The following is a 15,526-nucleotide window of genomic DNA, read 5'->3' as shown; positions in this document are numbered from 1 at the left end:
CCTTCCTCAGGAAAGGTAAACCTATTCATGGGATTGTTTTTGCTCAAGGCCATGGTTCCCCTTGGTGAGTAATGCAGAAGGGTGGGGGAGTCCAATGTGTACCTCAAGGTGATTTGATCTGGGGTGAAAATAATATGTTATTTGAGTTGCATGTTACGGGAATTACTATAGCAGGAACCCCTTGTTGCTAGCTGGGCTAGGAGCAAGAGGAAGAGTTCATTGCAATGTTAAACACTATAACGTGGCCCAAAGGGACCAGGGCTGGAGATTGTAATGGAAATACCTTTAAATTGTTGTAACCCATGGTTTGAGTTCCATGTTATAGGAATTCCTAAAGCAGGAACCACATGAACCAATGGAGGACAAGCCTTACAAGAAGCAGCGCAAGTGCAGCAGTGACCTGACCTGAACTGGCTTTAGTGCCCAGTAACTCCACGTAACACACCACCTCTCCTGTCCTCCATGAGCATCATAACAGATGGAGCCCAAAGTCATGGACTAAATGAACTCAGTGGATATTTTGTGGACATTTTACAGGGGTGGTCCAGGGGTGTGTGATATCAAAGGATGGGAAGGAGGGTGATGGGTAATGAGGATTATTGGGTAGTGTGAGACCTGAGCATGACATAAATAGTAGGGAATAAGGGGTGGAAAATGTGTTGTTTTGGCTGGAATAGAGTTAATTTTCTTCATAGTAGCTAGAATGGGGCTCTGGTTTGCATTTGTGCTGAAAAGTGTTGGTTACAGAGGAATTAGTTACTGATGAGCAGTGCTAACACAGAGTCAAGGCCTTTTCTGTTTCTCACCCCACCCCACCGCCCCCGCAGGCTGGGGTGCAACAGAAGTTGTGAGGGTACACAGCCGGGACAGCTGACCCCAACTGACCTAAGAGATATTCCACACCATATGACATCATGCTCAGCAATAAAACTAGAGGGAAGGTTGGCATAGAAGCCACAGCTCACAGAGTGGCTGGGCATTGGTCAGTTGGTGGTGCGCAATTGTTTTCATTTGCATCACTTGTCTGTCTTGGATTTTATTTCTCTCTTTCTTATTTTCCTTTTCATTACAATTTAATTCTTTTATTATTTTATTTTAGTTAAACTGTTTTTATCTCAACCCATGAGTTTTCTCACTTTTACTCTTCCAATTTTCTTCCCCCCATCCCACTGCAGGGCAGGAGGGAGTGCACGAGCAGCTGTGCGGTGCTTCATTGCCAGCTGGGGTTAAACCACAACAAAAGGCCTGGAGTTTCTCACTTGATCTTACTGAGGCCAGTTCTTAAATAAGAGCAATATAGAATTTAAAGTGTAATTCAGGGAAACTTTCAAAATGAGGACAGCAGCAAGATATGCATTCACCACCAAGGACCTGATACCCTCCAGCTGAGGGCAGTTATTATCAAACACCAACCATTATTTTAGCATACCAAAGGCTATAAGGAAAGACAGTTACTTCTAAATCAGAAAAAATTGCAACACCAAGAGCTGAATAGCAAGCAAGACAAGAAATAACATCCTTTATGGTACCTGCCATCAAGGTTCGTTGCTCTTACAGCCGCATATATTTTGGTTTTCAAAGGTAAACCTGTACTTGGAATAAGGAGCTGCTGACTGTAGGTTGAATCCTGAAAAACAAACATTGCCTTAGTGTACCAGAAATCCCACTGTAACAACCTATCTGCATCCACGGATTGAACTCCCACCTAATTTTTCTGACCTTTCTATGTAGGGCATATGTAGGGCATTTACTTTGTCCTCCTTAAGCGAAGAAGCAAAAACCAGTGCCAGAGCATTTGCCTACAAGTTTGTCTGTAAAGATCAAACACAATTGACTGGCTTTAGCCTATGCAACTATTTTAGGGAATGTATTTATGATTTTATAAAGTGATTGGTGATTAAAGAAAAGGTATCATCCATTGACACATCAGTAAGCTTCCCAGCACCTACAGGCAAACATTGCAGCTACTGTGATTTTCTAAAGGAGGAGCTTAACTGGGTTGCCACAGTGTACCCTTTTGCAGAAAAGGTTGCTAAGGTTATTTGATTTAGTGGAGAGAGCAATGCCACCACCTTTTATATATCTTTAACCTGTAGTTTGGGAGAACAGACACATTATATTATGCAAAATGCAGTTTCTATGGAAGTTCCCTTCTTGAAGACTACAAGTAACAGACATTTTCATTTAAATTGTAATGTTTAGAAAAAGCTGTTTAAAAAAAGCTGTATATAACAAAAAGTTGGGAATTCCCCATATACCACTACGTAGATATAGTTGTTTTATTGGTTCCTTGTTCAAAGGCTGAACCATTAATGTCTCTTTAGCAACAGTGCCATGAAAGGGATCTGAGTGACAGACATTAATTCAGCATATCAAAATGAATTTACTGGTAAGGTCACCTATGTCAAATAGGTTGCTAATCCAGAAAGCACAGGGATTCAGCACGTTGAGACCTCTTGTGAGAGGTCAAAACACTCAATACTAAGAAAAATTTTGTAAACAGAATATTGGACCAGGTTCAGTGTGGCAGGTAAGACCAAGATCAGCAGCTGACAGCAACAAGAGGGATTAAGCACATAAATCAAGTACTTTTTCAAAGGGAAAATTCACAGCATGCCCAATATTAAATCTCTGCAGCATCGGAGGCCTTCGGATGTACACATGTACATATAGACCAGTTCTGCAACATACACAGAGCAAGTCCTTGAAGATACATTCAAGTGAGATCAGGTAAGTTTGCCTTCTTTAAAATTTGTTATACATTTCTCTAATACGTAGCTCTGTCACATTTTGCAAACTGATTAAAAGAAGTCTACAGCAAGTCCCTCACTTACATTCCATAGTAGCTGTTCTCTTAAAGAGTAGTTTCTTTTCATTTAGACAGACATTTAGAGGAAGGCTTAAAAGCACATAGCCACTTAGACTCTGTGAAAGCCCATTAAATTTTTTGCTATTAAGCTATTTCTGAGTCTATCATAATGGCTCTCTTGTCTTTTCTAATGATAACACACACTAACGCCACAAAGTAAATGTAAACATCTCCTTGTGAGGGAAGATGGAGGTGGGCTGAGAAGATGAAATGTCAATGTTAGGAAATAACACTACAGCTAAAGTTTGAAAGTCAAGAGCCACATCTGTGCACAACCTCTCACCAATATCAAGCGTGGACAGGTGCCTCGAGGTCCCTCCCAAAACCAGGACTCTAACAGGGACTAAGTGAGCCCACAGGATCAAAGCTCACAAGACCATGGGTGTCCCAAGAGGCACACCCAACCAGACAGACTGCAGGCAATGCACAAGCCGCCTGTGTACACACCCAGCACTAGGACGTGAACCAGAAGGGCATGTCCATCATCTGAATCTGCCAGCCTTAGCAGTATTATTCATGCTAGAGTAATACAACTGAAATCAGAAGGATAAGACAGGATTGTTCACAGTCGACTTGTAAACTGACTGGGGTAGGGAAGATGAAAGCCCAGCTTGGCATGTGGTATTTGAGGAAAAAAACAGGCTCAGTACAAGCATCCATAGCATTTATACCTGACTGTGTGCAGAACTGGGCCCTGAAAGTCAGGAAACATGTTAATGCTTGTCCTGACTGAGAACTCTGGCTACCCTCACCCTGCCCCATCTTTTTGGTCACAGGTTTATTTAAAAATGAGAGAAGTATAATCCTCATTTTAACAGATTATAGGTTGTTATTTGGAGCTCTGCTCTGTCAAACAAACATGAATTCTTTTTTTTCAAGTGTGCCTTTGGAAAATGTCCTGTTACAATATTTATATCTCATTATGTTCAAAGCATAAAGCATTGACTTTTAAATCAGTTGCATGAATTATAACTGTGTCATGACAGCATGAATAATAATGCAAAAAAAATCAGATTCATAATTTACAAAAATGTTGCTTGATAGATTGAAAAATTGATATTTAAATCAGGTATTTAAAATGTATGAATAAAAATTTTAATCAACACGAAAATATCATTTCAGAGATTAATGTTGTTAAGTAGAGGTCCGTGCATTTTTCACGTTTTACTGTCACCATCCGTATTTACATAGTAAAAGCTTATACAGTAATGCATATTCAAGTTAAATTATCTAAAACATATGAAAGAAGTGTGAGTTGAAAGCTGTTCAGATTAACCCTTAAAATCTAGAAAGTCCACACAATGAGGCAACAAGTACCGTGGGCTATAGGTTCAGAACAAATCCCACATCCCTCACTACAATTACAGGTGATCAAAACACTCTGACGAGGCTTGAACATAAAAACACCCCAGCAAAAGTGCTACAGTTTATTGCTAATGGAACAGGTCTAGAATATTTTTATAGAATTCTACAGAGTACTCTCTGTATTAGTGTAACGTACCGATACGCATATTCACACACATATATAGAAATATGCACACACACATGCACGTATACGTAATAAATGCAAACACAAGTATGCACTCTGGAGTATGCTTATTATTATTATTATTACTGCAACTGATTATTCACATGGAACTACAACCTGAAAGCCAGATATGCAAATCAAGGAACTGTATAAATACAGGACAAAAAGACTGTGTGTCCTCAAAGCCATATAAATACAAGACAACAGGTCCATGCAAACAAAAAAGGACAAGGGAATTCAGATGAAAGATGCCCAGATGGAAGGCCTGGTTCTTCATGGGAGGAGTGGTAAAGGAATAGCAAATAATGAAGAAGAATCTGTATTTTGCTCTGGTTTGCACCCACACAGTGCAGAGATGGATTGAGTCCAGGTCATACTACTGTGTTTTATACTCACATTGTAAAGCAACAAATTCAAAGTGCTGATAAATGTACCATTGTTCTCTCTCACAGAAATAGCTGCTGATGATCTACAACAGAACCAGAAATCAAAAACCATCATGAAAAAATATATCTTATTTTTCTGTTTACACACTTCAGCGTTTATCATTAAAAAACTCAAGTAGTCATGTCACAAGGAGTTAATTTATGCATTTGAGTTATAAACTTCAGAAATAGGAATTTATAAGGGGAAACCCCGACAGAACCTTAAATATGCAGAAAGTAATGGATACTGTTGAAAACATGAATCAGAAAAATAATTAGCAGAGAGGCAAAGTGACAAAAAGGAACACACTTTTCATGATGTAAAAGGTCTACTCATTGAAATATTTTCTCTTGTACTCTATATTCACATGCTTACAAAATATTTCATGAAGAATGTCCATTTTTTTGCTGCTACCATTTTGTCATTAGAACTTCTGAATTTTAAGGGACATTTTACATTATCTAAGGCCTTCTTCATAAAGGCAGCTCTTCATAAACTGTTATCTCATAAAATGATGCTACAGAATATTATTTTCCTTTGCAACACCTCTTCTTTCAATGTTTTTTTTTCCTTTCCCTTTACTCTTGCACAACTGAAAAATCATTGTGTTTGTTGACAGTACTACTATGGTATGTATAGGTGTGTACACAGAAATACACATACATATAGGCTTACATAAACAAGGGAATGAAATGCATAGAAGTAAAGAGCACACTTACGAAGCAAGCTGGGTATTGTTAACCAAGTACTCCAGTGGATAGCTACAGCTAAATTTGTACAGAAGGCCAGGCAAATAGCTGATAATTGTTGGTGGGTCTGGCGTATCAATATAGCCTGAAACATTACCTATCTGTACCACTGAGGTATTTCCATAAGCATTGATACCTCGAGCTGAGGATACCTATTTGAGGGAGACAGAAAACAACTATTATCAGAAAGTTAATTGTGGAACAAAAGATAGCTTAGGACACCCATGCTTTAGCCCATAATTTACCTAGAGATATCTTCAGGAAATCCTTCAAAAAATAATTTAGTTTAATAACATGTCCCCTGTGTTCTGTTTTTCACCTCCCCGAAATCATGTGTATACAGTTCACGAGCGACATCCCTGTTCTTAAAACACAGACCGGAGCAACAGTTGGAAAAATCTAATGATTCCTGGAAGCAGTTTTTTTGGTAGGTACTTTTTTTTCTGAGCATGCCCAGTGAATTCACGTGACTTACTGGGAAAAGCTGAAGGAAGTTTTCTGTTACAGTTAAAAAAATATTAGCTTAAAATGAGCTTCCATATGTAATAATAAAGTCAACACACAAGCAATTTCATTAACAGAAAAAATACTCTGTCGCTCAAGTTTTGTTTTTGACACATCAAAACAAATGTACTTTATAAGCAGATACAATCCAAATAGCTGGACTCTGAGCCTGTGTTTTTGTCTACTTTATGCATCTCTACATCTAAATTATAAACTATGTGCAAAGAAACACTGTCAGAAACACAAGAGCTGAAAAGTAATACAACTTTAATGCCAATGCAACCTTAATTCAGTCCCTGGACACAGGCTCTGCTGTGTTGCTCAGGCTCGCAGAGCGTGCAGAGCCAGCAATAACACGCAGCTCTTCAGAAAACCAAAGGACACGCATCCCTCCTGGTAGCAGCCCAGCCCCACTCCACATTTAGCTACTGATCTGAATAACAGGGTGGTTTGAAAACAGCAGATAAAGTGCCACAAATTACTTTCTCAGTAGGCATAGACACAATAAGGCCAGTTAACATGGCACTGGACTTCCACTGTAGCATTTCTTTTGAACAACTGCACCAGCAAAACACATGCTTTCTAAAGCTTTAAAAGAGAGTTTCTTAAAATGACATTTCATTATGGAAGAATCATCCTGTGGTGAGTATGAGTTGTAATATATTGCACTAAGTAGTACAGGAGGCGCAGCAGGTATTTTGATTTCTCTGGCTACAGAAAGGCCAGCTAGAAGACAGATGCAGCCACACACTTTGCCAATAGCATGCCTAATCATTTGCTAAATGGCAGGAAAATTATGAAAACCAAATTTCCTAGGATCTATTCCTTGCCTAAAAACACAGGCTAGAGCACTAAGGCAGTATAGCCAAGTACAGCTCTGTTTAGCTTCCTCACCACCCCACTCCCACCCCCCCACCAAAAAATAAAAAAAAGTTGTGTCTGCCATATTACAGACAGCCCTTGGTTTTGCCTGGATTCTGTCTGAACTGTTGTCTTTCCTTTACTTTCATTGAATATGCGTTTGAAGGTCTTTGCTGTGAAACACAGCCAAGAAATGCATGGGATTGTACTACTTCAGTGTGGGGAACACGATAAGAAATGCTCCCTGCTCCTTTATCCTCTTTGTTTCTGGCACAGCATGCATAAACTGAGAGAGGATGAGGGGAATTTTTGGTTATATTTTTAGCAGCTGCTACTTTCTCTTTGTATCCTGTACAGCCTGTGGGGGGCTTCATGGGGAGCTGCAATTATTTGGGCTTAGCAGACTGTTGTTGTTGTTTTTTTTTTTAAAAAAAAAACAACAAAGTCAAAACCACAAAAAAAACCCACCACACCAAGGTCTTTACAATTATAATCAAATAGCAAGCCAGGCAGTTTACAGTGTGACCGACTCCACGGGAATGGGACAAAGTTGCTTCCTGGTAAACTCTTCTACTGCAAGTCATGGAGGTGCTACAGCTTTTCAGGGAAAATGGGAAACAAGAAGATTGAACTTGCCAAACTGTGGTGGTTTTTTTTAAATTTTAAAAGAAAATTCAGCCTGAGGCAAATAGGTCACAGAGCACATCGAACATTTCAGCCCAGTTTTGCAAAATTAGCAGCAACAGAAAACGGGGTTTGTTATAAAAACTGGCAGGTATCATCAAGTGCAAGTATGAATTCCAGATACAATATATAAGCCTAAAAAATGATACAAAAACAAGTGTAAAAATGTAAGTTATTCATAGATACTTTGATACAAGTCATCACTGCTTGTACAGTGTGATATACACACACACAGAGGCTGTACAACTCTATTCCTTTGGTTTAGAAGGTTGGAGACCTGACTTCCCTCCTCTCCCCTTTCAGAATGAGTTAGTTTAATTGAAGAAAATGAAATTATACTGCTACAAAACAGACTTTGAAGTCAGCTCCTGGATCGGATTCTGAGTCCAAAATCTCACCCACAGCTGAGGATTAGATTTAGTCAATAGCTGCGCAAGATGTGCATTATCCATGCATGAAACAGCAACAAAAAAATGTAGACGCTGAAGTCACACCACCAGGCAAAACACCGTAGCACAGAGTGGCTGTGCACTAGGAGATGAGAGCTGAACATAGAAATCTGAACTTCAGTCCCACATCTTGACTGTTTTTGTCACGAATTGAGAGAGTCTGTGTGTGTGAGAAATATTCAAAATTTGCTTGAAAACTTCAGTTTGTTGCCAGGCAGTTCCATACTGAGCTGAGACCTTCCAAGGAGGTGCAAGACCTCAAGGCGCTGCTAGCAGAACTGTTTACTGTGGGTTAGGCCCTCTGACCAGACCATCTCCCCTGAGACACTCAGTCACTGCCTTATCACAGAACATAAAAGATCAGTCAGTCAGTAAGCCCCTCTCATATGAGAGCACAGAAGAAGGTACCCAGACTGTAACCATCATCTATCTAACCCACTCTTAAAAATATTTTACTTTCATTTTCCAAGTGGGTACTCAAAGAGTTTCAGCAAAATTTAAGGCACGTTCAGCAGGAGTTTTAAAAATGGCTTGGGAAAATCTCATTTTTCCACTGAAAAAATATTCAAATGAAAAATATGCTTTCTAATCAGAGGATACATGTGTGTCCCACCACATTTTATCTTTATAATCAAGATAATAAATTACTGACTTTCTCTGGTTTTCTTTGATGTATGCAATATATTGCCAGCTGGGCAAGACAATATAAACATTATCTGTGAAAGATATAATGCTGTCAAGGCCATTCACTTTACCCTATGCATAAACAGCAACGTTACAATTTCACTTTGACCTTGTCTTACCACTAAAGCGTTTCCACAGGATTCCAAAGTACTCAGATTGATGATGAAAATGACCACTGCTGGAAAGGTGTTGTTATTGATGAACCCCCTGCAGTGGGCATCCCCATGTTTCCCATTCAGTGCCAGATCTGTCTCAGAATACCCAGAGAAAAGAACTGTGCAAAAATTTATCTTCATAGTAATTGTCTGTACTCCACAGAAAACATTGATATCTCGTTCAGCTGCAAGAAAAATACAGGGAAAGACATTGTAAGATGTATTTCAACTAATCTCCATATAATTATCGTAGCAGTTAGCCTAGTGTTGTAACTTCTGATCAAATCAATTTTTAGACCCCAGTCACAGCAAAATACTGGAATATAAAGGTCAGAATTGCATTATTTTGAAGAACAGATTTGACTCTACAGCTTCACTAAAGAGAAAACAAGAATTATTATGGTAACATAGTATACCATGCAACAAAGCCATTATTCCAAAATTCCCCAGCAAATCATTCAGTAGCACATTCATAAACTGAAGCGTTACAACAGAGTGGAAAACAGCAAGTGGTTAAATACTTGGAGTCTGATTAAACAGCCCCCTTCTGGAACAGAAATTTCCAGCAATTTTGAGAAACTCAGGAGGCTGAGCTCTGACTTCCAGCCCACTCTGGCATGGAAGTCAGGTGTGTTTGTCTTAGGTTGTCTGGAGTCCACTTTGTATGAGACTGCAGTCTCAGGCTGTGCAGACTTTGAAGTACAACCAAGAGCTTATCAGAGCAATTTATTATGATATCTTTGAATTTGATTGGTGGTTTTGGGGGCTTTTTTTTTCCAAGAACCATCAACTTTAGCTTTAATGAAAAATCAGTTGGCTCTTGAAAGACAATGATAGATACTACAAAAGCATCTTGCAGTCTTTCATTCTATACATTATCACAATACAAAAAACAGAAAATAGCAGTTGTTATATCTGATCAATTTTTGAACAACAGCAAAAAGTCTTCTTGGATGAATTTGACCTTTTATTCAAAAGTTCTGAAGATTTTATGTACTCGAATGAAAAAGCATCAGGCTGGGATATAGGCATAAGCAACAGTTTGTTTTGATTTAGAGCTATAACGTAGTTTTTCTACATCTGTAGATGATTGGGGGGTATTTTGTTTGGTGTTTGTTTTTTTTCTCCTAGTGCTTTACAAAAAGACATACTGCATCGTGTTAAACACAGGCATTACTCCCTTATATAACAACTCATTTATTACATCTGCTTAAAGATTAAGTGGTATTAAAAATTGCAGAACAACTTCAGTCAATACTATACCATTAAGCCTGCTGAAATGAATTGTTTTACTGCATTGTCACAACAGAGAGGAAATGAAATCTCCACTACAATGAACTAGAGCTCTTCCCCCATGGTACAGGAGCACAAGCAGTTTAATTTAGACAGCTTTAATGGTGACTTTAAAGCCAAAACAATCAAGTGCAGGAAATAACAGGCTAAACTCAGTCCTGAGTTAATGCGGTGATAAATGTTACTCATTCGGTGTAAATTTGGGCAGAAAGGTATTGGAGGCGCGGCAGGAGTTCAAATTATTTGGCATGAAATTCTCCTGGTTTGTACATATACATAATTCCACGAATATAACGTACAAAGATCAATAAGCAGCATGCCTTGGTATTCACTACATAAGGACTGTTGTGATCCATTTCATCCCAAGGTAGAGGGAACAGTACAAAAAGGCAAATGGCAAAGTCTGCCTTTACACTGATTTGGACCAACGCACAAACAGATTTTAACAAATTGCAGGATGTGGTATAGAGTACCTCAGTTAATTTTATAACTCACTCCAAGCCATTTAAAAAAGCAGGATATTGCCTTAACAGGTAAGGTACCATTACCACTTGCAAAATTCTCATTTGACACTGAAGGAAGTGAGACCATACAGTACAAAACCAACCTTTGTGCTATACAGGAGGATAAACAACCTGCCCACTACTTTGCAAGGAAGTATTGTTGCCAAATTAGTCCATTCTTAAATTAAAACAACATTATTTGTTCAGAAATTAATCTGAAGCTAGGTGCAAACAGACCTAATGCTCCTTTAGATGCTAAACATCTAGCTCATTTCTTTTGATTTTAGTAAGGTAAATATTATTCCTATATACCTATAAGTTTGAACAAAAAATATTTGCATTACTGCAGTAAAAGCTTCTGGTTTTCTGAGTAAGAGAGGAGCAATGGTTTGAAGGTTATGTCACCTAGCTGATAGGGCCTTAAATATAATGTCCTCTGTCACAGAGTTTCCATACAGACAAAGCACTTGGCCTCTTTCTGACTCAAATCACACAAACTACCTGCAGTCAACAGTACTCATAGGGTGTCCCATGCAAAACAGAGTAAAGCTCAAGAGGTACACAGATACTACAGTAACAGAGACCATCCTGAATCAAGGACAACTCATGGCAACACGAGCCAAATGCCGACAGCCCCACTGCCTGCTTCTGCCCTGGTACCCTTCCGCACGCTGCCAAGACTCCCCGCAGAGCGGACAGCAAAACCACCTGTAGAGGACAAGCGTTTGCCACAGAACACCATCGACAAAAGTAATTCCACAGGAAGAGGTGTGCAAAAACATTTGTAGTTCAAAACCAGCTTCTCTGCATGAGCCTCCTTTTTGATCAAATCACTGCTTTCATAGTGAATTAAAATGTGGAATGTGGAAAAAGCTGCAATATTTTCTTAGCTTCTACTAAGTTCTCAGTATGTACTTTTACCAAAAGCCCTCTGAACCAAAATTGTGCGTTTCCCACCTGAATACAGCCAGACTGCTATAGCTCCAACCCCCCAAAGCCTTCCAAAAGCTATACTTTACTGCAATGCAGAACTAAAGCTTTTATTCTCCAGGCAACTCTCTGAAGGATGGTAGGATCTGACCTGATTACATGCTCTCTAGAACACATCTTACTTTTAGTACAGAACGTCACAATTTTCAAGCTACCAAATATGGGGTTTTTTCTTCATCCCTGATGACTGTTGCATACCTACACTCAAATAAACCCACAAACTGCAGAAACAAAAGTCCTGCCTGATTATTTATCATCCTATTTATGCAGCACCATTCCTATGCAAGAGTCACCCAAGCAATGAATGATAAAAACACAAACAAATGAAAAGTGGATGAGCTCCAAGGTTCCTTTAAGGCGGCTTAATTTCTCATCTTTGCTGAAGACAACTTCTGGTCTCCACAGGATTTAAAGAAAGAGCAGACAACTTCATAACCCAATGGCTTCTCTGCTATCTGTACACCACAGACCTCAGCAAGAAAGTCCATTCTTGCCCCGTGTTTTGAATTTTAGCTGACAACAATGAAGACTTCTTGTGTGAAACAAATAAGGAATGGGAAGTAAGTCCTGTCCCTAACCAGGCTCTGTGAGCAGTATCTCAGCCTGGAGGATGCTTGTTTTGAAACACTCCCTCTTTCGACCTCTGTGTCACCACCCCCCTTACATCGGAATTCTGAAGGCAGTCGGGCCGGCATCCTCAAAGCCGCAGCCTGATCTGAGTGCTGGGGAAGGAAGCGTAGCGAGGGCAAGTCCCGTCTCCCCACAGAGGCTCTCACCCATCTTCTGGGGTTCCTCAACCCAGAAAATAGAGCTCCGGCAGCCTCACTGAGCTCCACTAGCCCCAGCCCATTATATGGCAGTCCCTTCTGCATACTGAAAATACCCATCAAATTTGGGGACAAAAGGATTTTCTGGTTTTTTTACCTCTATCTCAAATGCACCATAACAAGCGGAATTATTTTCCTTTCCTAGCACTCAAAATCAGCACTAAGATTGTTGGTTAAATTCCAACTTCTGAATCTTTACTGCCTGAGATCAAACACAAGAAAGAGCAGGACTCAATTCTCGGCTCCTATGGGCAGTAAGGGGTGATTAGCATTTACTTAAAAAAATAATCTGTTTACTTGTAACCTAAACAGATTTTCTCCCAAGTCCCTGAGATTTGGCAGACATGGAACCTGATATGACCCTTTTTTTTATGAGGCAGAACTGCAAATGGCCCCAAAATACCCACAATCAGAACTGCATTCAATTCATGGGTATCACATTGCAAAGATAAAACCTTGGCACAGGGCTGGTGCAAAAAATGGCCAGAGAAATATTTAAAAAGCACAGAAAGAGTCATCTAAATTTCCCTCTAGCTGTTGCAATCCTCTCAAGAGACCTGAAACAGAAAAACAATTACATGAAAAACTGTGAAGGTAGATCTGAGGCAAGTGGGCAAAATTCACCCACACTTTTGAGGCAAGCCCATAAAACTTCTATCTAAGAAGGGAAATACAGAAGTAGTTTGTTAAATACACAGTTAAACAGTGATTTTTGTCAGGGATGGAGACAACATATTTGATATTCTTTGCATGTCTTATTTCTCTTCATATTCACATCAATTAAGTGAACAATGATCAAACCCACTGCTGGTCTCCATGTCAACAAAGCACCTACAAGTGTGGTGGCAACACAGGAAACAATAAACAGACTGTAGGCTTTCTGCTGACTTAAATTTAATAAAAGAGCTGATCCTTCCTGAAAAAAAATAAATCAAAACTTATTATTCAGAAAGCAACAACACTGAAAGGTATTACAGCATAATACTATAGTGAGAGTTCATCACTATACTGTTCAATTCAATTGCTACCTCAGAAAAACAAGATGTGAGTGAGCCAGTATTCACAGCCTTTATTATTAATATTATTCTGTTCAAGAAACAACTGAGGCAGGAAGGATAAGCAATATAACAGACTAAAAATAATATTTAGCTGAGTAAACCCTGATACGCATGTCATTAAGACTGACACTTCATTTATATTTGTTACTGTATTAACAGCTCTGGACATCTGACGTTCCCGAAACAACTTAATTCGCATTTTCTCACAGGCATGACTGTACATCATACATAGATACATCCTGTTGCTTCACCTGTCACTAACCAAGTGCTTAATGTACAAGTGAGGCACTGAATTTTGCCATCGACTCCATTTTGCTCAAAAATAGATATATATTTCTTTATTTAAGTAAAAGGACATAATTATATTCTCTTATCCAGATAAAACATGAAAGAAAACCCAGTTAGGAGTTTCAGACTCTTAAAAATATAAAGAACATTTCCAACAGCATGACCTCTGTCGAATTTCTTGGACAGGATAGAGCTCTGGCAAAAACAGGTCAAACCCCACTGATGCAAGGGGAGTTGTATTCATTACTACTAGGCTGAATTTGACCCATTGTGCAATTAAGAAGAAAGTAAAGTGCAACATTACAGGAGTTTCATTGTCACTAAGATAGTTAACACTCACTTAATGTGGAGTCCTACCCCCAGGCTTCAGACAGATTTAAAGCTCTGTATTTAAAAATAAGCACTGCTTTGAACCAAGACAATAAAGAAGCCATTAGAAAAAAAGTCTATTAAAGACTTACCAGGAAACCTGCTATGGAGGTTAGCATCACAGTTGTATCCATTGAACTGAGCAGTCACTGAAAGCACTTTAATCGTCAGCAGGAGCAGTAACCATACCTGTTCCATTGCAAAACCTAGTGAAACATTAGGTGGTTATTACACACATCTGTTCATTGCGTTAAAGATGCTTACTGCAGACATTTAACCGCTCGGGAGGTGATGGTCTCCAGCAAAGGAACTGGGGATAAAGTTCACAAGCTTATGGGAAAGAGGCCACAGGCAGCAGGGCCCATTTCTCTACTTCTGAGTAATGTGTAATTTCTATTAACTTCTACAGCTTTTAATCATAACTCGTGGCAAAAAAGAAAAAAAAAAGATACTCAAGGATGATATAAAAGGAAAGGAAAAAAACCCTACAATATATTGACAGATTAGTATTGCTTAAATATTTAAACTCCAACAGCTTTTTTGACATTTTAGTGTCAAAATTCTTTGAGAAAGACATCTTAGAACAATAGTTTTATTTTATCCAAGTTCTTGAAAACCATACACATAAATGGCTTGCTGAGCTATTCTCAGGCTCAGGGTCCTAGAATAAAAACCAGTTCGTATCTATTTGCCAAATATATGTTCTTTGAAGCATGCATGCAACTGTATTAAGCTCATGTACAGAGTTGGCACAGACACTTGCATCTACTTGAATTGTATCTGGCAACCAGACCAGGAGATCAGAACACATGAATCTCTAGTGTTTTGAGTAATTACTCCTCTTGGGAGAAAACTCCAAGGTGTAATACCTGTGGTATTTAGCACAACCAAAAAAAAAAAAAATCTGATTCATGCTTTTGTCAAAAATATCCCAAAATATTGAGATTTTCACCCATGGATCCAAGTGTTACTGTTGGGGGGGGGGGGGGGGGGAGGAGATTGGGTTTTTGTTTTTTAACTTATTTATGAGATTTTGTAATCATAGAAAATATCTCTGCTGATGTGGACATCAAATGCAGCAACGTTCTCCATTTGCATAGACAGGAACTGAGCAATTCTAAGATTTAGGAGGTTTGCTTTCTCCAAGTCTGTAGATACAGAGATGCTGATCATAACCTTTCTCCCAGTGGACATCAAAGAACATTTGTAAACTCCATAGATGCAGCACACCTAAATGCAGCCATACCTAGCACAGCAAGTGGCTGTTGTGCTTTGCTGAGAAGAACTGG

General features: G+C 39.1%; 1 protein-coding gene across 2 annotated transcripts in view; it reads right to left on the bottom strand.

Annotated features, from left to right (window-relative positions):
* Window positions 1-15,526, bottom strand: part of ZPLD1 (zona pellucida like domain containing 1) — a 131,938-nt gene that overhangs the window by 16,409 nt on the left and 100,003 nt on the right. The window contains exons 3-7 of one of the 2 annotated variants that reach the window (XM_064467811.1): window positions 14,330-14,443; window positions 8,874-9,094; window positions 5,543-5,724; window positions 4,794-4,866; window positions 1,530-1,627 (exon numbers count right to left, since the gene is read on the bottom strand). In XM_064467811.1, the coding sequence (XP_064323881.1) occupies window positions 1,530-1,627; window positions 4,794-4,866; window positions 5,543-5,724; window positions 8,874-9,094; window positions 14,330-14,435 (680 nt within the window). In that variant the 5' untranslated portion in view covers window positions 14,436-14,443. Of the gene's footprint in view, window positions 1-1,529; window positions 1,628-4,793; window positions 4,867-5,542; window positions 5,725-8,873; window positions 9,095-14,329; window positions 14,523-15,526 lie in introns of those variants that run through there. The other variant, XM_064467821.1, reaches the window with a different exon arrangement.

This window comes from Phalacrocorax carbo, chromosome 1 (assembly GCF_963921805.1).
Source record: "Phalacrocorax carbo chromosome 1, bPhaCar2.1, whole genome shotgun sequence".
NCBI classification, from domain to species: domain Eukaryota; kingdom Metazoa; phylum Chordata; class Aves; order Suliformes; family Phalacrocoracidae; genus Phalacrocorax; species Phalacrocorax carbo.
The sequence above is the reverse complement of the archived record's forward strand: the minus strand, read 5'-3'. Positions and strand labels throughout refer to the sequence as shown.